Source organism: Phoca vitulina, unplaced genomic scaffold, assembly GCF_004348235.1.
Source record: "Phoca vitulina isolate PV1807 unplaced genomic scaffold, GSC_HSeal_1.0 scaffold41, whole genome shotgun sequence".
Lineage (NCBI taxonomy): Eukaryota > Metazoa > Chordata > Mammalia > Carnivora > Phocidae > Phoca > Phoca vitulina.
Genome location: NW_022589744.1, coordinates 16456417 through 16479252, shown reverse-complemented (window position 1 = coordinate 16479252; position 22836 = coordinate 16456417). Strand labels below are relative to the sequence as shown.

Below are 22836 nucleotides of genomic sequence, written 5' to 3'. Positions count from 1 at the left end.
ATTACCAGTGTAGTCCTGCAGGAAGCCTGGCACCATGATAGGAGAATGGAATTCAAATTGTGTTCCAGAGTTGCCTATGGTCATTGCCTCCAAGACTGTCAGGTCAGTATTGCTGGGTTGATTGATGTTTGCACTATCAGCCACAATAGAGTGGAGCTAGAATGTTCTCTGCCTTCTTGAAGGAGCTGGTCTGGTAGGTAGTCTGTGTGGGTCCAGGCTGTCTTGTCATTGAAAACCTGCTCATGGTAAGGGTGACAGTGCTGACGTAGTTGGTGGAGCACGAGTGCTCTCGCTAAAGGCGCCCCCTGCTCATGCTTTGGGGGACAGAGTTGCTGATGTAACCAGTAAGCTGAGTCATCTGTTTCTCTGTGTCTCCTGGGCTGGCGGGTTCAGTTCGGAGTCCAGGTCCTCACAGGAACTCCCAGTGCATTTCTCATTTGCACAGTACATTTACGATGAAGTCATTTCTCTTGTGATTGGGTAGATCATCGCAAATGCGGGTAGGAAGAACAAAATGTATTACCTGTCTTCTTTCTGAGTGCCTAAAAGAGTCTCTGTGGAATGGTAAATCAAGTTCTTAAATCTGGAATGGTCACTTGCAGTGATCAGATGGTGGTTATCCCCACGGTTTTGGGTTCAGGCCCACCAGAAGTACTGCACTTCTTGCAGCCCTCTGAGCAGTCTGGAGGAGACTTTGGGGGTTCTTGGGCGTTTAGTGGACACACAAACCGCAGCAGGCAGCGTTCCTGCAGGCTGATCATGGTTTTAGTGCTTGCTGATCTTATTCTGCCTTTGCCTGGGAATCTCAAAGTGCTTTGTAACTGTGAACCCACTCCTCTGTGCAAGTCTTGTGAAGCAGATTGCACTTCTCCCCACTAAACCTGTGGAGAGAGAAACCAGTCAGTTGAGGTTGCTTTGTCCAACACTACAATCTCCTGGGGAAGGAAATGTCTGGGGTCTGTTGAGCTGCTGGAACCAGTACAGATAAACATACTGCTGGGAAGGATTAAAGTGGTTTATACATAGGACCCCCTTATCTACAGGGGAACATTCCATGATCCCCAGGGGGTGCCTAAAACCATGGATAGTACCAGACCCTATGTATACCTTGTTTTTCCTAGACATGCTTACCCATGATAACGTGTATAAATTAGGTGCAGGAAGAGGTTCACAATAGCTAATAATGAAATAGAGCAATTATAGCAATATGTTGTAAATAAAGTTCTGTGACTGGGGTCTCTCAAAATCATCGCACTGAGCCGTACCCCCCTTTGTTGCAACGCTGTGAGATGAGGTGCCTACGTGACGGGAGGAGGGAGGGGAGTGGTGTGGGCCTGCGGCCTCGGGTGAGGCTCCTGCTGGCCTGACTGTGGGGCAGGTGCAGGGTCGCTGTTCGCAGACCGCGGTCGTCCGCAGATAAGGGGGGACACCCGTACCCAGAAGCCACCTATGGGAGGACTAGGTATGTGCTATTTAAGACTCTGCCCTGTTCTCTCCAGCTAAAGCTTTTTTTTTTTTTTTTTTAAGATTTTATTTATTTATTTGACAGAGAGAGAGGCAAGAGAGCGGGAACACAAGCAGGGGGAGTGGGAGAGGGAGAAGCAGGCTTCCCGCTGAGCAGGGAGCCCGATGCGGGGCTCGATCCCGGGACCCTGGGATCATGACCTGAGCCGAAGGCAGACGCTTAACGACTGAGCCACCCAGGCGCCCCCAGCTAAAGCTTCTTGAAGAAGGGTTCACAGGCACAGCTTTGGGGCAGATGAGAGCTCAGGAGCATTTGTGTGTGAAGCCTGGGTCAGGGTGTTGTCACATTGGCATTTCCTTAATTGGAGTAAAGCAGAAATAGAACATTTTTATTTTTATTTTTATTTATTTATTTTTAAGATTTTATTTATTTGAGAGAGAGAGAACGAGAGAGAGGGGGGAGGGTCAGAGGGAGAAACAGACTCCCTGCCGAGCAGGGAGCCCGATGCGGGACTCGATCCAGGGACTCCAGGATCATGACCTGAGCCGAAGGCAGTCGCTTAACCAACTGAGCCACCCAGGCGCCCAGAGATAGAACATTTTTAGATAAAAACTCTGATTTTGCCTTCAAACTTATGGGCTGTTTATCGGGAGGTATTAGCAGATGTTTTGCCAATTTTAGCATAAAACTAACAAAAGGTATGTGACAGGTGCATGTTGATGGGTCTCGTTTGGGCTCTGAAAAGGGGTCTGCCCTCTGGTCCAGCATCAGTAAGAAATACACAGCAAGGTCCTGTTCCCCAGGAAGGGAGAGGTTTGCAGGAGTCTCCTTATGGGAACCAGTTCCACTTGAGAAGTGCCCTGACTGTTCCAGGATGCGTGCGGCTCAACACCGGGGGTGGGTGGACTGAAGCCGTGTGGGTGTTTGGTAAAAAGAAAGGCCCAAACCCACCCACACAGGCCTGTCCAGGCAGCATGGAGAAACGGGGAGCATACACAGTCACCCTGGAACTCCCCCACTGCTTGGCCCTGGGTGGGTGAACGCAGGGGCTGACCAACAGGTGGACAGGAAGGTTCAGGGCAGAAAAGAAGGGAGTCCTTGCAGAGAGAAGCACACCACCCTGTCTCTGGATCCCCTATTGACGTGATCAGAGTGGGGACATATGGAAGTGGGTGAGGGAATACTAAATAAGATTTTTCTATACATATCAAAGACTTCCTGCTTAAAAAGTGAAAGTAATGATGATTTTCCACAGGGGTTTGTCATCCACCGACACCATTTCATGGTGGAAAACAGAGCAGAGGGTCTGTAGTGTGTGGTAGCATTGCGTTAGGTGGTAGACACCAGATTATTAATGTTTGTGATTTTCTTTCTTTGCCAAGGTACGGACATTGCTGCAGGAGAAGAAGTTGCCATCAAGCTTGAATGTGTCAAAACCAAACACCCTCAGCTCCACATTGAGAGCAAAATCTACAAAATGATGCAGGGAGGAGGTATGCCCTTTACCTGTTCAAAAGAAAACCAGGGTTGTATTTGATGAGGGAGAATGTGTCGTGAATCAGAGCCTCTGGTTTATTTGGGAAAGGGAGGAAAATGTCCGTACGCTTGACTCAGTCACGTGGCTTCCTTCAGATACCGAGAGGCCTACTGAGGGACTCATTCAACATAAAACATGATTTTCTGCTTTTCCTTAGCCTCATGTTAGCTAGTATTGTGTTTGAACTCAGGGTTCGTGTGAATTTTGATTTTTCAGGCATGCTCCTGATTGTTGGGTGTGCCACCTCAGTCACATGCTTTGCTCACAGCTTTGGGGGAGCCCCCTCAAAGGCTCCTGAGTGAAATAGAGTTTGAATTCAGTGACCTCTGTGGCCCCTTCCAACTCAATTATTGTCCCAATTCTGTGAAACCTCTCAGACCTAAGGGTGTCTGATGTTTGAGAGCACCCATCCTGATCTCAGAGTCTAACTCTTAGAATTCTCTGGACTTCAAAAGTTTGGCTAATGGAGCAGGTGGGGATTTTGTTGGAGGTCTCAGAGTCCCGAAGACGCTGCAGCATTAGGAAGGACATGTCCGTGCTTCATCCCAAAGAGCTCCCCTCAGGATCAAGGCTTTGTGTCTGAGGAATGGCTGCACTGCATCCTGTTTGGAGACCCTTCATGGCAGAAGCCTCTGTGGTACTTTCATAGTTTGGGGTGCTCTCTGCACTTTGCCAAATGAAAACTTGTCTTCAGAGTCTGAATTTGCTTTTTTCAGGTGAGAAGGGAGGATTGGTGATTTCACTCTCGCATCTTTCCTCCACAAAAATGGTTTAATCTGTGCTGCTACTAGCAACCAACATTTCTTGCTTTACACAGCAACAGGTGTTTCTTTAGCAACAGATACATATCAGAGCAACACCGACAGTCGTGCAGGATCCATCACAGAGGGCGTCCAGAGCATCCTGTCCCAGCTTTCTCGGGACCCGGCACCCAGGCGCAGAAACGCCTGTGGGCCCCAGGGAGTGGTCAGCAGAGGGCAGGCTTCTCAGGCATCAGGGACAGTCTACACAGCTTGTCAGGTGGTGATGAGAGGGAGGTGACTCAGGGTGTGGCCTTCATGGTTGGGCAGGGCCTGATGGCTGGGGGTTGAAGAAAGCTTCCAGCTTAAAAGCCTTGAGTGTTAACAAGCAGCATCTCTGTGAGAATTTGTAAGCTGGAGGGCCAGAGGGCAGAAGGAAAGGAAACGGTCAGCTGACGCCCCACATAGGAATTGGATAAGTGGCTGAGACTGAACAAAGAAGAGTTTATTCCCATCGGGACGGGGCTTCTCCATTCCTGGACCACAACTGTCTGCTGTGGGGCTGAGGGCCCAGGCTGCAGCATTGCATCTCACTTTGGAATCCTTGCTTTAAGATTTGTGCCCCTTCTCTAGGGTCCTAGAAACCTAGGATCTTCTCCCGTCTGGCCATCCCCCACATGTAGATTGAGTTTTACTTCTGTTTCAAATGTGTGCTTGGTGGATATTATCAGGGTGCTTTAAAGAAAAAGTAAAGATCTCAATTTTTGAAAACAGATGATGTCCAGAAACGCAGAGTCCGTGATTCTGGTAGTGTTGTGTGAATTCCTAGCCGCCACGAAGCAGGCAGGGTGTGGGGGTCCACGTGCTGTTGGCCAGCCTTCTGCGTCACATCTCGTGCCAGTACACACAGACCACGTGGACTTGGTGAAGGGACAGCACGTACCTCTGATCGTGGCTCTCTGATGCTTTTAATGCTGCGTTCTGGGCTTGCAAGTGGTTGAGACTGACGGCACCCTAGGAGGAAGCTGGAAGCTGAGAGGCGGCCGTGCCCCCTCGAGCTTGCTGTGACTGAGGGAGGGGTCAGCCTCCCTCACGGACACGGGTACGTCTGCCGCCATTACAGCCCCGTGCGGTGGGTGCAGCCTCACAGACCGATGCAGGGCTTTCCAGGACAGAGATTTGAACCCAAGCATCGTGGTACCCAGGCCGCTGCTGCACAGCAGCTCTGCTCCTGGGGAGGCGTGCCCCAGATGCCCCAGATGCTTCCACCTGCCGCAGATCTGCTAGCAGTGGTGGGACACTCGGAATAGCAGAATAGATCGTGCTTAGTTTCGTGGGTCATGGACTTGGGCAGACATCAGGTTCTTCTCAGAATGCAGTGGACTGCAGGCCCTACCTAGACGTTAACTGCCCTTTCCCATCCTGATGTCCCCAGAGTGGCTTTGGACCAACCCTTTTTTGGTGGTCCCTCAGTAGAGAACGAGTGTTTAGTCCACAGCTGCTTCAGGTCAAGGCTCAGGGCAGGTGTGGCATGTGGGAGGGGCGAGTGGGCTGTTTGTATAAAATCTGGGCTGGCATCCGCCAGCGCAGTAGGGGCAGGTGGCGTCCCCAAGTTCACTTCTCTCATCCTAAGTCCTGGTCAGTTCCCATGCTTTATTTTGGACAGTCACTATCTTTTTGTTAAGAAATGTTTCACAGTAGCCAAGAACATTTGTAATATACGGGGATCAGTACTAAATTGAACACCTGTTGCTCCCACCTGCTTGAGAGGCGGCAGGACCCCCCTCCCCAGTGCCCATGTGCCAGTCCCAGTGCACTCTGGGGGAGAAGCCACAGTCCAGAGTTTGCCCCCGACATCTCTGCCTAGTTTGTTTCTAAGTTTTTGTTTCTCTGTCACCCCGTAAGAAATTTGTTTTTAAAAATCCAGTGACCCTGTCTAGAAACGTTTGACAGTTTGTTTGTAGTTGTTTTAGGTTTAAATTGCCAAAAACTGTGAAAATTTTTATTTGCATTAATGTTGGATATTGGAACTTGTCATAAGTAAAAACGAAAAGCCTTTGCCTGTGCCTGTCCCCTAGTATTTCACCCCCGAGCATAGATTTGGGTATCTTTGGACTCCATCAGGTGTTGAGAACTACACGTAGTGAAGCCAGGCGACCCATTTCCCATCCGAATGGCACATGGGTGGGGGCAGCATGCTGGCCGCCCCGCTGCTCTCTCCCCACAGGCCCTGCTTGCTCCTGCACGGGCCTGGCAGTGACGTGCATTTTCAGATTTCTGATCTTGAGATCGGTCTGGACAGCGGCAGGAACAGGTTTGTGAATAGCTTTATAGCTCATTGCTTCCCAGGGCCTCACCACTCGATTTTCCAGACAGTCTGCCCAGGACAAAGCAGGCTACACAGAAAGCTGAGCATCTTCTGGCCAGAGAACTTGAAGAGCAAGGGCGCTCTGCCTTTACCGCATGTTATCTGCTCCCTGATGCTGGGGTGACAAGACATGCTGGTATCGACCACTAGAGAGAAAGGTGCCACCATTGGGACACCCCATCAGTGTGAACGGACACTGTGAGTCCTTGCTGCCCCTCTGCCTGACATACGCCGCATTGGAATCTGTGCAGTACGGTCCGGCTTTCCTTGGGACCCCGGGGGCCGCTGTGCTGACACGGCTGCGTAGTAACCTTACATCTCTGTAAGCACTACTTCCCTGCTGCTTCTGGCATCTTGCCCTCGGGGACGGTGCATCGATGGCACCCAGACAGATTTTCTGGCGCAGAGACTGAGAGTGGAATTGTGTTTTATGGAGCAGGCAAGCACTTGGCCTGCAGGATGACATCGGGTGCCGCACGTGCCTGCAGGGCCGTGTCCGTCCCACCTGCGTGGCAGCTGGGCTTCTGTTGGAGCCACATCCTCTTTGGTCTCGTCATCACCATTCCTCTGTAGTGTGGCACGGGGTGTCTGTGCTAGCACAGAAGACAAGGGGGGAGCATTAAAAAATAAGGGTGTCTCTTTCTTCACTGTATTTTCCGAGGGGAAGGGGAAGGGTCAGTGTGTATTACACAGTGGTAACAGATCCAGCCAGCACATCCGTATTCTCCAGGGACGGGGTCACTGCACCCGGGGGCTCAGCCTCCTGCAGTTCAGGAGCAGGGGGAGGGAGCTTGGGAGGGAGAGGGCGGACAAGCACGTGCTTCCCTCCTCTCCCTCCTTCCCCAGAAATTCAAGATTCCACACAAAGCTTTAGTTTCCTGCATTAAGCATGGAGTTACATTCACCACATCCTTTTCTTTTTTTTTTGTAAGATTTTTTATTTATTTATTTGACAGAGAGATAGCGAGAGCAGGAACACAAGTAGGGGGGAGTGGGAGAGAGAGAAGCAGGCTTCCCGCTGAGCAGGGAGCCCGATGCGGGGCTCGATCCCAGGACCCTGGGATTATGACCTGAGCCGAAGGCAGACGCTTAACGGCTGAGCCACCCAGGCACCCCACATTCACCCACATCCTACTAAACAGTCTTGTGGCCCCTTTGACATGCGTGTCCTGTACCTTCAGGGATGCTCCTGAGTGGTTGGAGGTCCGGTCATCTTCCCTTCTTGGTCTCCCAGCCCTGCCCCCCGCCCCCCACCTGCTTGCACATCTTCCCTAGGATTAGAGACTGAAGCGGGTTTGATCCATCTAAATACAGCAGTGTGGCCAGAATCGTGCCAAAGAACAGTCTTGACTCGGGAGGTTGGGAACAAGGGATGGGGTGTTTCTGGCTTCTTCAGAATTTTGCACAAATCATTTAAGAATTATGGAGACACCCCAGAAATTAATTATAAGGGTGTGTGAGCTTTTTTGGGGAAGTGGGGGGATAGAGGAAGGAATAGGGTAGGAGTCAAGTTTTTAGGACAGAAGATCTGGCCCAAAATAGGAAATAGGGGAAGAGGGCACTAAGAAAGGATGGCTAAGATACCCGCCCCAACACATAAACATACTTCAAGAAGGGGTCCTTTAAGCCTGTGCTTCAGATCCTCTTCCTCGTGCAGAGCCTTTTTTCAGATCCTCTGGCTGTTTTTCTCTCAGTAGGAAAAAAAAGGTAAGCAATAAAACCGCAGAAGAACACGGAGAAAGACCGGCTCATTGTATTTATACAAGCCAGGCTGCCTGTCGATCACCCAGCTGGCAGCTTGTGAGTCCTATAGGTCCAGCAGACACAGCGATCCAAGGGGGCAGCTAGAAACCAGGGTGAGGCACGGCTGGTCCAGTGCACTCCTTCGCACTCACCACCGTGGCGCGAACCGCTGCTGCGGCAGGGCAGGGTGCTGGCCCCGGACACCATGGTCCCTGGAAGCCAAGGCAAGAGAACCCAGCGTGTTCAAGGTTCAGGATTTGGGGCTTTGCTTCATGTGGCACCCCAGGGCAGCTCAGGCTCTCTTACAACTTGTTGTGACCCACCTGAATTTTTTCAGACACATGCATGAGCCCTGTGGTGCTGGTAGCACTGGCCTGGGCCAGTGAAGGATCTGGTAGGTGCAGGGAGCCCGTGTCCCGAGATTGGAGGTGCACTGGTCTGGACCAGCCTCCCCCAGCCATGGCTTCCGCTCAGCGCCTTTCCCTGACCCCTGTGTAGACGAATTCCGAGTCTTCTAGGAGGGAGAGATCAAGTCACAAGCAGCGTAAAAGTGAGGTGGTTCCTGTGCGCTCCAAGTGGTTGTCCTGCACGCGGGGGAGACAGCAGAGCGTGTGCCTGCTGCACCGTCCTGCGGCTGCCGCCGACCCCTCCCTGCAACGTCTCCTCGCCTCGGGAGCCCAGTGCACAAGGAGGGCATCACCCAGAAATACACGGGAACATAAAACCCAGAATGCTTACGGCAAGAGCGAAGTTAGAATGCACAAGATCTATCATTTGTACACGGCCAGGGCAGTTGGAGTCCTGAGAACATGGGGCCCAGGGCGCAGTTCTTTGGGACAGTGAGAAGTGACACGGGCGTCCCGGAGTGATGGCTGTGAGCTTATAGCCGCGGGTGTCCCGCTGTGGCCGCAGCCACCCTTCTGCCCCTCACCTCCGCCCAGCCCGAGGACGCCTGCCTGGCCCCTGAGAGAGTCCTCCTCACGATGCACTGCGCGGTGTGCCCTGGGTGGATGCAGCAGTTTTCCATCCCTCCACCTGTTCACGGGCGTTCCAAACAAAGATGCTGTAAATGTTTGTGTAGGTACGGACATTTATTTCCTTTCCTTGTGGGTGAGTGTCTAGGAGTGAGTGCAATGGCTGAGTCAGAAGTAGATGAATGCTTTTCCTTTGTAGTAAATGGCCAACTGCTTTCCAGGTGGCTGTCCCGTTACATCCCGCCAGCAGTTAACAGCTTTGATGGTTGGTGTCTTTCAAACGGTTTATCCGTGTCATCTGAATGATTGAATTTACTGGCATAAATCTGTTTATAATATTTCTCCATTAGCCTTTTAATAGATGTAGAGTCTGCTCATTGTTGATATTGTTAATTTGTGCCTTCTCTATTTTTTCCTAATCAGTCTGATTAGAGTTTTATCAAAAGTCTTCTTAACATGTTTTGGTATCACTAATTTCTCTGTTTCTTTGTGTCCCATTTCATTGATGACTGCTGTGATCATTTTTATTTCATCTGTTCGGGTTTAATTTCCTATATTCTGAGATCATTGATCTGTCTTTTCTAATACAAGCATTTCGTTGCTATAAATTTCCCCCAGGTGCTCCTAGAGCACGTCTCATAAACCCTGATGTGTTGTGTTTTCATTTTCATTTAGTTCAAAAGCTTTCTAATTCCCTTTCTGATTCCTCCCTGATCTGTGGGTTATTTTGAAGTGTATTATGTAGCTTTCAAATATTTGGGGGTTTTCCAGAGAGCACTCTTACTTCTGACTAAATTCCATTGTCGTCTGAAAGCATACTTTGTACAACTTGAATCATTTTACCTCTAGGCCTGTTTTATGTCCATTGTTGGGTCTGTCTTGCTAACTGCCCCGTGTGTGCTTGAGGAGAGTATGCTCCGCTGCCTGAGGGGGTGTTGAGGATGCTGTCAGATTGTGTTTGTCAATCTCTTTGTGGTTTTGCTTCATGTATTTTGAAGCTGTACTGTTAGCTGCGTGAACGTGTGGAGTTGTTACATTCTCCTGACGAGCTGGTGCCTTTATCCTTACGAAATAACAGGTACATCCCTGGAAACGCCCTCCACAGCCTACTGCATCCCATGCAGACCCAGCTCTCGTGCACCCTTCTGTCTAAAGTTGGTGTCCTGCGCCGTCCTTCTTACAACCTGTTTGTGTGTAAAGGGCACTTGTTTCTATCTACTGAGAAAGTGTGCCTTATTTGGGGTGTTGAGAGGATTTACTCTTGATGTGTTTCCTGACAGGCCAGGTTTTGGTTGACCATCTTGCTGCTGGTTTTTGTCTCCCCTTCTCCCTTGCCTTCTTTTTGATTAATCAAGCATTTTATTTACTTTTTTTTTTTTTTAAGATTTTATTTATTTGTCAGAGAGAGGGAGAGCGCACAAGCAGGGGGAGCAGCAGAGGGAGAAGCAGGCTCCCCGCAGAGCAGGGAGCCCGATGTGGGGCTCAATCCCAGGACCCCGGGACCATGACCTGAGCCGAAGGCAGACGCTTCACCGACTGAGCCACCCAGGAGCCCCTTTATTTACATTTCTTAGTGGTTTTTCTTATGATTTGCTCCTCTGCTGGCTCACTAACACTCTCCTTTGTTACTTTAGTGGCTGGGTTAGGGTTTATCACGTACGTCTTCAACAACTCGTGTTGTATCCTTGGCCACACTCTGCACTTGGTGTAGCGCAGACGGGCCTGTGACGGCGCGCTTGGTTTGCCTGCTGCCTGCCGTTGTGGGACCTCCCTGCGGCACGGACGTTTGCATATTACAAACCTGCATTGCATTATTTTGTTTAAACAGTCCTATCTCTTAAGGGGATTGAAATAATTTTTAAAAATCTTACGTGTAAACTTACGTTGTTATTTCTAGTGCTTTCTATCCCTTTGTGTGGGCCCATGTCCCGTCACTTGCCTTTTGCCCGAAGGGTGGCCTTTCCCATACATAGCAGTGCAGATCTGCTGCTGATGGATTTTTCCAGCTTTTTTATATCTGAAAATCTCATTTGTCTTGGCTTTCGGAGGTTGGTGTCCTCAGTACTTGAAAGATGCTGCCCTGCTGTGCTCTTACGTGCCCGTTTCTGACAAGGCTGCAGTGATCCTGGCCTTTGTCCTTTTTATGTAATAGGGATTTTTTCCCTGGCTGCTTCAAGATGCTGTCTTTATCACTTTTTATCACTCATTGTGAGTGATTTGATTAGCAGGTACGGACATTTATGTGATGTTCTTTATGGCTCCTGTGTGTGGGGTCCGCTGAGCTTACATCTGTGGGTTTGTCGTCTTCATCTACTTCCAGCATCATCTCTGTCCCCTTCCTCCATCTTTCCTGGGGGCTTCGGTGAAATAGGTTTCGGATGACTTGAAGCTGGCTCTTGCTTTTCCAGTAGTTTCTGTTGCTGTGCCTTCGAGTCACACATCTTTTCTTTTGCACCATCTAATCTCAGACACTGTAGTTCTCTAGAAGTTGGGTTTGAGTCTTTTATAAATCTCCCATGCTGTGCCCTTATGTAGCTTTTTTGACATGGAAGATAATTAGAATTTATAATAACTTTTATTTAGATTTATTTTTATTTTATTTTTTAAGATTTTATTTATTTATTGGACAGAGAGAGCACAAGTAGGCAGAGGGGCAGGCAGAGGGAGGAGAAGCAGGCCTCCTGCTGAGCAGGGAGCTCTATGCGTGGCTCAGTCCCAGGACCCTGGGATCATGACCCAAGTCGAAGGCAGATGCTTAACCGACTGAGCCACCCACACGCCTGTTTGTTTATATTTATTTATCTTTAATACTTAAGCGCACACGCAGGGGGAGTGGCAGAGGGAGAAGCAGGCTCCCTGATGAACAGGGAGCCCGACGTGGGACTTGATCCCAGGACCCCGGGATCATGACCCGAGCCAAAGGCAGACGCTTAACCCACTGAGCCACCCAGGTGTCCCATGTTTATTTTTAGAGAGAGAGCACACGGAGGGGAGAGGAGCAGAGGGGGAGAGAGAGAATCTCAGGCACACTCCCTACTGAGCACAGAGCCAGACACAGGGCTCCATCCCACAACCCTGAGATCATGACCTGAGCCGAAATCAAGAGTCAAACACTTAACCAACTGAGCTACCCACTCACCCTTGTAATAACTCTTATTATCCTTCTCTGCTCATTGTAACATCAGAACCAGTTTCAGTTGATTGACCGTTCTCAATATGGATGTTTTCTGCTTCTTTGCATGCGGACATTATGAATTTTACTTGCTTGCATGCTTAGTGTTTTACTCTGTTGCTCAGGTTCTTCCTCCACTTAGGATGAAGTAAAGTTACTTTTATCTGTTTAGTTTTTGCATTTCTGCTGACAGTCAAGGGAGGAGGGGGACAGCCTAAGGCCCACGCAGCTGTGTCCTATCTTTCAGGTCTGAGTGTTGTTCATTGCCTCCTGTTCAATGTCTTAGAAACCATTTTCCACATGTTCTGTGTTTTGTTAAGTCTTCTGTTTTTTGCAGATGTGAGGGTAAATTGGGCTCCCATTACTCCATCTTGGTTGATAAAGAGTAACTTCTAAACTCTTGAAAGATAATAATAGTATCTGTTTCTGACTCAGGGTTTCTATACCAAAAACATTACTCATAATGGAAAAGATTGATATGTTCGTCTTTGTTAAAATTTCTCATCAAAAGGCTCCAGAAAAAAAAAAATGCCTTACATACAATCAACAATGGTTTAGTACCCAGGATTTTTAAAGAATAGCTATAAATAGGCAAAAGACTTCCTGATAGAAAAATTGGCACAAGACAAGGATAGACATTTCAAAGAGGAACAGCGTGTGGCCAATAAATATATGGACGAAAGATCCAAATTGAGAGTTCAGTGGGACGCTGTTTCACACCCACTCGGTTGATGAAAAGTCAGCAATCTGGTGGTAACCAGCTCGCTGCTGCTGGGCGTGTGGAGTGGGCTGTCCATCTCGGGAAACAAGGCGACATTGTCTCATAGAGTCAGATAACTTGTGCTCTGTGTTTGTAGGCATGTGCCTGGGGAAACTAGATGTGAACAAGAGTTTTGTGGGTAAGAATTTTCATCCGTGGACGTAAATAAGGGTATACTTAGTCGCGCCGTTTGTAGTAGAAGCAAACCCAGACATTCCAGATGCAAGAATAGATGAATGGTGACCGGTTCTCCAAAGGGAATACTATACAGCATGCGTACTTCTTAACAGACTATTTAATACAAGTATAATGAAATTCAGGTGTCTGGGTGGCTCAGTCGGTGAAGCGTCTGCCTTTGGCTCAGGTCATGATCCCAGGGTCCTGGGCTTGAGCTCCACAACGGGCTCTGTGCTCAGTGGGGAGTCTCCTTCTCCCCCCTGCTCATGATCTCTCTTTCTCTCACAAAAAGATCTTTAAAAAAAAAAAAAAAAAAAAAGATAGGTACCCACAGGCCCACAGTGCTGCACAACAGTGATTAAGTGAGTAAATGGGGGGACACCTAGCTGGCTCAGTCGGTTAAGCATCTGCCTTCGGCTCAGGTCATGATCCCAGGGTCCTGGGATCGAGCCCCGCATCGGGCTCCCTGCTCAACGGGGAGCCTGCTTCTCCCTCTCCCGCTCTCCCTGCTTGTGCGCGCACGCTTTCTCTTTCTGACAAATAAATAAAATCTTAAAAAAAAAAAAAAAGTAAATGGGAAGAGACAAATCTGAGTACTATATATGGATGCTCTGCCCTCAAGAAGTAGAGCATGACAGCATGACCCCCGACCCCCGGAGTGTGGGCTCCACATAGTGACGTCCTCCCGAAGAGAACAGTACACACACTGGGGAGAATGAACACAACCCATACAGGGGTCAAGGTCCCGTCCTCGGTGACGAGTCACATTGAGAGCAGGGACCCCGACATGACGTGATGAGAAAGCCCTTCAGCTCTGTGGTGTTGCTCCCCAAACCCATCACCCAACATCACATACATCCCGACGGAGGCACTGCCCCAGAATCTCCCCCCAGAACTTCCGGGCCCCCCGAAACCAGGGACGTGAGAGACGGCTCAGCCCAGAGGCGCCTGGGGAGACGTGATGACCGGGGCAGAGAAGAGGGTGTGACAGGAAAACCAAGGAAACCTGAACAGAGTGTGGACTTGTGTTAACAACAGTGAGCTAGACTGGTTCCTGATTTGTGACGCACGCAGCATGTCAACAGGAATCTTTCTTGCATCTGCTCACTCCCCCGCCTGGGACACTGGCCTCCCATTCTCTCCTGGTGTCACTTCCAGCCACTGCGTGCTTGGTCCTTGTCTCGCAGTGTGCGTCTTGTGTGGTGTGTCCCTGCGTGCGAGCACAGGCATGTCGGGTTTCTCTTGCAGTCGGCATCCCCACCATCCGGTGGTGCGGGGCGGAGGGGGACTACAATGTCATGGTGATGGAGCTGTTGGGGCCGAGCCTGGAGGACCTGTTCAACTTCTGCTCAAGGAAATTCAGCCTCAAAACTGTCCTGCTGCTTGCTGACCAGATGGTAAGAATCATGTTTCTGAGGTGACAGGGAGCCTGGGCCCTCGGCACGTGCTTGGTGTGAGTCAGCAGTCTGACGGGACATCCGGGTGCTGTTCTCCTTCTGTGCCTGTTAGTGCCCAGGGAGAGAGTAGGAGTGCATTCACCTCTGCGGCAGGAGCACGGCCGTGGGCTGGGTTTGGAGACATGTGTTTTTGCTGGCGGGCCCCTGCAGGAAGGACTGCTGGTGCAGACTCTCATCAGGGAGGGCTGGTCCTCTCAGGCTGCTGTCAGTCGACCTCCCCTCCCCACCCCCGAGAGCCAACAAGGGGAACTGCCCCGGCCGGCTGGGGGTGCAAAACATGGTTCGTTCAGCATCCTTCCCTGGTTGTGGAGTTCTCTGCTCTGGCCACGGCCCACAGGACGTGCGGTGAGGGCACAGCCCTCGCTCTGCAGGCAGGTGCCTTTCCCAAGGCTGCTGCTGTGGTTTAATCTCTGGTCATTACTTCCCTACCTACAGATTAGTCGCATTGAATACATTCATTCAAAGAACTTCATCCACCGAGATGTGAAGCCAGATAACTTTCTCATGGGGCTGGGGAAGAAGGGCAACCTGGTCTACATCATCGACTTTGGGCTGGCCAAGAAGTACCGGGATGCCAGGACCCACCAGCACATCCCCTACCGTGAGAACAAAAACCTCACCGGGACGGCGCGGTATGCCTCCATCAACACGCATCTTGGAATCGGTGAGCCCGTGGGTGGTGGGGTCTCCTGTGCCTCCAGTCGCCAGGCTGCCTTGGGCATGGCCATCTCTTAGAGAAAGGCCAGCCTCTTGGGGGATCCTGGGAGTGGTCAGCATGTTTGGCATGGAGGCTGGCTCTCCAGATTCTGCAAAACCCTTTGTGAGGTGTGGTGGGGGCAGGTAGACGGTTGGGCTTTCTGACAGTCTCTGTAACATTGGTGTCACTCATCCAGGGGCGTCACAGTTTCCTAAGGACACATCAGGGGCAACTTCTGCTGAAGCAAAGAATCCAAGAATATTTTTCTGTGGTTCTAAAAGTTCATTTCCACAGCCAGAGTGTGCCTGGGGTCTTGGCTCTGCGGCTGCAGCCGCACACGTGCTGTCCTTGACCCATTTCCCATCTTTTCCAGAACAATCTCGAAGAGATGACTTGGAGTCACTGGGCTATGTGCTCATGTACTTCAATCTGGGCTCTCTGCCCTGGCAGGGGCTGAAGGCAGCCACCAAGAGGCAGAAGTACGAGCGGATCAGTGAGAAGAAGATGTCCACCCCCATCGAAGTGCTGTGTAAAAGCTACCCCTGTGCGTGTCCTCGAGGGCAGGTGTCAGGCTGGCCCGCGGTCTCAGGGTGGCGGTGGGGGGGCACTGGGAGACTGGCTCCCAGATGGTGAAGAGTGTCCTTGAGCTGGTGGCAGCCTTCTGTCCCTGCTGCTCCTTTACCTTCCAGGGACCATGACCTAGGGAGTTGTCCTTGTTCCTGTGGAGAAGTGCCGCAGTGAAACCAAGCTGTGCCCTCTGCCGCCGGCTTTTCTTAAATATCGGTTCCTCCCAGTATGACCAGTGTTTCAGACGCCGTGTCTCACGTCCTAAGTGTGCGGCAGTGGATGGTGGCAGTCATGTCGATGGACACCCGGTCAGCCAGTTAGCGCTGAGTCTCTTGTCTTACAGCTGAGTTTGCCACGTACCTGAATTTCTGCCGCTCCTTGCGTTTTGACGACAAGCCTGACTACTCCTACCTGAGGCAGCTCTTCAGGAATCTCTTCCACCGCCAGGGCTTCTCCTATGACTACGTGTTCGACTGGAACATGCTCAAATTCGTAAGTGTGCCGCCAGCGCGTTGACTTCTCAGCATAGAAGTCAGCCAAAGGTCTCTGCCAGACGAGGTGCAGGTTCTAGAAGGCACGTTCACCGCATCGGGGGGGCCAAGTGTACCTGCGAGGGCCGTGGCCTAGGTGGGGTCCACCCCAGGGCGGGAGGTTGAGAAGCAAGATCCCTCCCAAGGGAGAGCAGAGGCGGCACCACGTCAGTGCTGGGCCCCCTGGAGCCGGTGGAGTGGGTCTCCCAGATGCAGGTCTGCCTGGAGCCAGGGCTCTTCCTTGAGTGATGAATCTTGAATTGGAAGGTACTTCTATGATTGCTGTCAACATGGCTAAGAGCACCATGGTTTTGACTGTGGTGTTGAGGCGTGGTTCCAGAGTGTGTGTTACGCAGGAGGGTATGGCCAAGGCCAAGGGCTCTGGCCAGGTGGGGTGACCTCTTGCCCCTCCTGCCTCTGACCCGGCCGTGCGGGTGAGCGAGCAAGGTGGGTGCCTGGAGAGCTGCTAGGCTGTGCTTGACTTTGTGGCCAGGCTTATTGAATGGGCACAGGTGTTCGCGTATGTGCAGAACTTGAGTTTTGATGTTTTCTTCTCTAAATCTGGCCACCCATCCCTGAGTCTCTTATAGGAGTCTAATTAATTAATTTTCAGACACTATTGCCAGAGACTTTCAGGGTTTTTTGGAACTTCTACTTTGTTTTTCATTATAAATTTGTTTTACTTAGTTAGCTTAAAACAGAAATTGGAACCTTTCCAGGGTGACAAGATCTGACGAAGGAGCAGGACCTCCTCTTGAGAGGGCGTAAGACAAAGGCTTGTCCTGTGGCCTTGGCGGGGTGCCTTTGCAGGGTCTGTGCCCTGCCGGAGAGAGCCAGGTGCCCCGCCCCGCAGTGGGCTGGCGCAGGACGTGCGACGCCGATCGCCCAGGGTCTGGGCAACCTTCTGGCGTCGTCGCCCCCCCAGCGGGACTGGCCCCCCTTCTCTGGGCGGGTGGGACAGTGAATCCTGTCAGCTTTGCAGGGTGCGTGTGGTGGGACCAGCACTCGGCTCTGCGCTGCTGCGGGGAAGCCGCCACGGGCGGAGTGGGGCACGAGTGGGTGCGGCTGCAGCCGTCAGACTTCATTTGCAGAAACTGATGGTGGCTGGATTTGGCTCGTGGGCTGTAGTTTGCCGACTGTTGCGTTACTGTGCTGTTCGTTAGAACATGGCGGGTATCGTGCCCCCACTCGTCTGGGTCGTCATTTGCTCAAAGTAGAACTAGCTGTGGTGTCCACCACGCGGGACCTTCCACGGCAGACCTGGCTGCCTGCGTTCTTGTCACGTGGGCCCTGGCCCAACATCCGCCTAGGCCGTCTGGGCCCTGGTTGGGCCCCCCGCCGACCAGATGCCCCCGCTTCTGTGTGCGTCTCGGATCCCCCAGGTGCTAACACCTTGGGCCCGCCGCTAACCTGACCTCATATGATTTCCTATTCCTGTGTGGATGCTCAGGGGGCAGAGGCCACCCAGTTGCCATCAGTGTTTGGGGTTCGGGAGTGTTGGGAAGACCTCGTCCTCTCACTCACAGGGTCACGGGGCAGGCTGCTGTCCTAGAGGGAGAGATGCCTCCTCCCAGCCTGCTACACTGCTTGGATGGCTTCTTTGGCAGCAGGGGACAGACAGCTGGGGCCCTTGGGTTGTTTTCCACCAAACCGCGTTCAGTCTGGTCTTACCCTGTTTCCTTTGCAGGGAGCCAGCCGGGCCGCTGATGACGCTGAGCGGGAGCGCCGGGACCGAGAGGAGCGGCTGAGGCACTCCCGAAACCCAGCCGCCCGCGGCCTCCCCTCCACGGCCTCTGGCCGCCTGCGGGGCACCCAGGAAGTGGCTCCTCCCACCCCCCTCACCCCTACCTCACACACTGGTGAGTGGGCTAGCACCACGTCTACCCAGTAGGCACTGGGGGTTTCTGGTTTGTGTGTTGGCCGCTCTGGCTGTTTGAGCTGCAGGGCCCCACGCGGGCTTCAAGCGGGCATGCCTCATGGGAGAGGCTGTGTGCATCCGGTCCTAGTAAACTGGTTTCTGAGGATTGGCTGGCCAGGGGACATCTGTTTCTCTTTCTCGTGACACGGATTGCTCCCTAGGAGCATCTCAGTACCCACCCTTCCATCCCCTCCATGAGTGGCATCTTAAGCACGGAGGCCTCGGGCTGCCCTCCTGCTGGATTCCTGGTGCTTCGCTCCTGGGAAGGTCCGCCTCGAGCCAGCACACTGGCGTCCCTGAGTGCTCCCTGGGCCCTGCCCACCACTGCTGACCTCGACATCAGGGTGCAAGCCAGCCAGGGGTTAGCTGCCTGTTGCCACCCTGGAAATCTGATGGTGTGTAGCGGCACCCACCCCTCTGGTCCTGGATGCCGAGACAGCTGAGGAGAGGCCCCCTCACCTCACGCTGGCTCTGGGGTCTGCCCCGAGCCCTCACCGTCACCCCTGTCTCCCCCTCCAGCTAACACCTCTCCTCGGCCCGTGTCCGGTGTGGAAAGAGAGCGGAAAGTGAGTATGCGGCTGCACCGCGGCGCCCCCGTCAACATCTCGTCCTCCGATCTCACAGGCCGGCAAGACACCTCCCGCATGTCCACCTCACAGGTACGCGCGCTGCACGGTACGCGCTCCGGGCTCGCCACGGTCGGGCCATTGCGGGCCGCGGGCCTCTCCGTGTTTGGGCTGCTCTTAGGACGCCAAGCAGATGGGGTGCAGGTGATGAAGGGCTTCCTTCCTCCCTTCTTTCTTTTCTCCCCCATTTCTGAGTTTTAACTGGAGAGGGACGCTCGGCCCCTCGCTGCCGTGCAGCCCCTCGGTTGGGAGCCTGAGGCGGGCTGTGCGGACGAAGGGCTTGGCTCCCCAGCCGCAGTGGTGCAGGTGATGGGGCTTTTTCTCTTCTGCTGCCGTCCTCGCAGCCCCGGCCCCCTCTCCAAGCCAGCCCTGGAGGCTGGGCCGTCTTCCTGTGCAGACTGGAAATGCCACGCTGCTCACACCGTGTTTGTCGTGGGCACGCAGCCTGTGGGGCAGTGGCTGGAGGCCCCTGTAAGGTGGTGTGGACAAGCCCGTTGGAGCCTGGCGCCCCGCGATGCACCGCGAGTGAGGGTTCCCGTCTTCTGCAGTCCCTGCCCACTTGTCTTCTTTTGGATGAGGCAGCTGTCCTCAGGGAAATGGCTGGGTCTTGTGGGTCCCCTCCTCTCAAACCCTCCTCTTCCCTCTCTGGCTTTGGTGCCATGGTTCTTCTGCATCCGCTCATGTGCTCTCCACAGATAAGCTCTTTACACACACACGGACTTTCTTCCTCGTGTAGCTTTCAGGGCCCTCTTCTTCGAATGGCGGCGGGTCAGAGGGCATTTCTCCTGCTTCCGCGAGGGTCCTGCGGGGTGTCTGTGCCCCGCGGTATCTGCTGGGCGGGCAGGCACTGGTTTTAGGAACGCACTGGAAGTCCTGGGCCGTGCAGTCAGGCCGCACCGCGCTGGGTCACCGTGACGCCTCTCGCGGGCGAGGTAGCGCTGGGCCCTGCTGTTGGCACGCGCTTGGTGCTGGGCATAGCTTGTTGGTGATTGGTGGGCCGAGCACGTTGGTTAGGAAAGCACAGGGTCTATGAGAACCACCCAGAACCTCAGTTCTGTGGCGTCAGCTTGGTCTTCCGGCAGAGGAGAAAGTGTGCCCAGACAGAGACGGTGCTCCTGACCTTTTATTTTAATCAAGTGAATGAATGGTTTTGTTTTGCTATAAATATAAACATTTCTGGTTTACTGGTAGTTCTGCCAGAAATGGGTTGGTTTTGTATGATAAATTTCTCCCAAAGAGACTAAGGGTGCAGGTAGTTTGAATTGTGGGGCTCAAGGAGTCTGGCCAGGGTAATGAGATTGGGCCCCTTATGGCTCCCAGCCCCACACCCCTTCTCCCTCCCCGCAGGACACACAAAGGGCTACGGGCTTCTTCCCACAGGCTCTGGAATCCATGAATCAGCAGCTGGGAACAGGTCCTGGGCAGTGTCTGCCCACGCGTGGCCGAGAGCCCAGGCATGCAGCCTGCTCTGGGGCCCCAAACACCCCAGTCAAGGACAGCTGGGGTCTGTGGATGTCACGGGCTCTGTCTGGACTCAGAATCCAGATGTTGGGCCTCCACCAGCAGAGGTGAAGGGAAGGGACAAACCTAATTTTCTTTGAGGGAAAAGAAAGTATTTGGAGCATTTGGGACCACTGAGGGAAATGAAAGGGTCGGAGAGCCTGCGACCGACCGCTGGGTCTGAGCCCAGCTTCTCCTCCACGGCGTGGCCAGCCCTAGCCTGCACGCCCCAAGAGCCTTCCTGTGAACTCTTCCTTAGCTGAGGCGAGCTTGCAACTGAGAGTCCTGTGTCTTTGTCCTTCTTTTTGCTTTCCATGTGAAGAAGCAATGTGGGACTAGACAGGAGGGAAGAGTCTCCAGAGATTTGATTTGGGGGTGTTTCCTCTCTGAAAGAAGCACCGGTCACTCTAGGAGGTTTCTTAGGACCTTTATGTTGAGGACGTAGCCCCTGGGGGTGTGTCCCCGATGCACCCCTGTCCCAGGGATGGCTTCCTTTGGGTTTTCCTGTTCACCCATCAGTGCTCTTTCTTAGGAGACTGCAGGGCAGCAAGAGACTCTTTCCAAGACTCTCAGCAAGGGGCTGACCCCTTCTCTGCCCTGGTGGTTTGGAAGTTCCAGAACAAGGGGAGTTGCTCCAGCTTCTGCTTTTCTATAGGTTCCATTGGCACTTTCCCCAAAGAAAGTGGGGTGAAGGTAGAGCCAGTGAGGCCTCTGTTAAGCGAGGCTGGCCCTGCCCTGGCGGGGCTGAGGCCGCTTCCGCCAGCTTCCTTCGCCGCTACCCTCTCTCAGTTCTTTGTGCGCTTGGAGGAGGGGACGTTGTCTTGTGCAGAGGCACCAAGTCCAGGGAAGTAGTCCATCTGCAAGAAGGTGCTCCGGCCAGCCCGCGGGAGGGCCCTGCTGACCCTCTGCAGCTGGGTGTGGGGGACGGCCGTGGACGCCCGTGCTCTTGGTCCTGACCCCCCGGCCATGCTGCACTCCGACTTTGCAGGAGGGTGGCTGCTCCTCGCCCCGACTTCCTTCTCCAGGGCGGCTTTGTGCTAGGCCACAGTCCCCACACTACCGACCCAGAGTGGGAGTCTGGCTTCTCAGCCGAGCAGCACGGAGCCCAAAGAGCATCTGGTCAGTGAACCTACTGTGGGTTTTTCTCCTTGAGAGGAAAAGGCCTCCTGGGTCCAGTGCTCGTAGTAGAATGTGACTCAGTCTCTGAGCCAGTCACTCCCGGTTGGTTGGTTGGTTGGTTGGTTGGTTTGCGTTCATGCTACCAAAACAAGGCCTGCAGCCCCTTGGTCTTCTTGTGGCCAGTCCTCCCCCGGCCTGAGCGCAGGCCGCACTGGGCAGCGAGCAGGGCCTCGGGGAGGGGCCGGTGGAGGGCTGCCATCTGGATGTCAGGTTCGCTCACTGCCTGGGCCCTCATCAGCCTAGAGGAGCAGCACGGCTGCTCTCGTTTGGGGGCCACTCGCTAGGTTCCCGGGGTCCCCTGTGAGGCGGCACGCTAGTGCCGGGCCTGGCTGAAGCGAGATGAGGAAGGCCTCCGAGGTGGTTACCAACAGCTCTCTTTTCCCCCCACCTCAGAATAGCATTCCTTTCGAACACCACGGCAAGTAGCTGCACGTCTCCCCGTTGGAAGGCAGCACCGGTGAGTGTGCTCATGTCGGGTCTTGTCAGACAGCAGGCGCCGGGCGGGGCGGGCGCTGACCACCCCCGAGTCCACCACCGGGCTGCGCAGGTGGGACCGGGCTTGCATGCCAGGTGCTGCCGGGAGAGTGTGGTCCCTCCGCCCAGTGCTTCTCCTCGCGTGGATTCCAGAGCAGCCGTGCTCCGTCACCCAGTCTGGGGGCGAGCAGACCAGAGAGTACAAACGGGGCGGCCCCAGGACCCTGCCCACCGTGGGCTGGCCGTTGGCCCTGGGGCACTCTCGAGGGTCCGGGGCCCGTGGTGGGAGCAGAAGCCCAGGGCTCTGCACTTGCGCTCGGCTCCAGTGGTCCCAGGAGACTCGAGCCGCCCGGCCCGGGGTCCGTTGTCTGGGGCGTGTGTCGTATCGTGCTCAGCTGAGCGGGCCGTGCTTGGTGGGGGCTCTTGCGCTCTTGCTGCGGGAGTCTCCTGGTGGTCTCTGCCACCCTGGCTTTGTCACTCTCTTCTTTCGCATTTATTTCTGTCCTCGTTTGTTTTTCCTCTCGAGCTCGGTCTCTGCTCAGCGTCCCATCGTGCTGCCGTCTGTATTAACCCGTCAGCCACCGCGCCCGCTCCCCTGCCGTTGGCGCATGGCTGGGCGTCCGAGCCGGGTTCCCTCCGGTCGGGGACGCTGCGGCCCCTCCCGCTCAGGGCTTGCCGCTGCTGGGCTCCACGCCGCTGGGAGACGGCCGCAGGTCCAGCGTGACTGCGTTCTCAGGGGCACCTCGACGGGAGCTACTTTCCACGCCTCCCCCCACGGGGAGCCCCGGGGCCCACACAGCGCCCGGTCCCGGCTCTCAAAACCCCAGGTTACTTTCCAGGAAGGAGTGCTGGGAGCGAGTACTTCTTCCAGCTTGGACTCTGTCTGGTCCGATCGTTCTTGGGCTTCTAGCTCCGTGGCCACCCGGCCTCCTTGCTTGCATGCCTCTTCCTC

The 22836-nt window shown here is 53.6% G+C and overlaps 1 protein-coding gene across 3 annotated transcripts in view; it reads left to right on the top strand.

Annotated features, from left to right (window-relative positions):
* The window catches only part of CSNK1D (casein kinase 1 delta), a 33127-nt gene that overhangs the window by 5362 nt on the left and 4929 nt on the right, over positions 1–22836 (top strand). For 2 of the 3 annotated variants that reach the window (XM_032429434.1, XM_032429435.1), the window contains exons 2-8: positions 2848–2958; positions 14185–14333; positions 14829–15057; positions 15464–15634; positions 16001–16149; positions 17875–18046; positions 18625–18764. In XM_032429434.1, the coding sequence (XP_032285325.1) occupies positions 2848–2958; positions 14185–14333; positions 14829–15057; positions 15464–15634; positions 16001–16149; positions 17875–18046; positions 18625–18764 (1121 nt within the window). Of the gene's footprint in view, positions 1–2847; positions 2959–14184; positions 14334–14828; positions 15058–15463; positions 15635–16000; positions 16150–17874; positions 18047–18624; positions 18765–21803; positions 21868–22836 lie in introns of all 3 variants that reach the window. The other variant, XM_032429436.1, reaches the window with a different exon arrangement.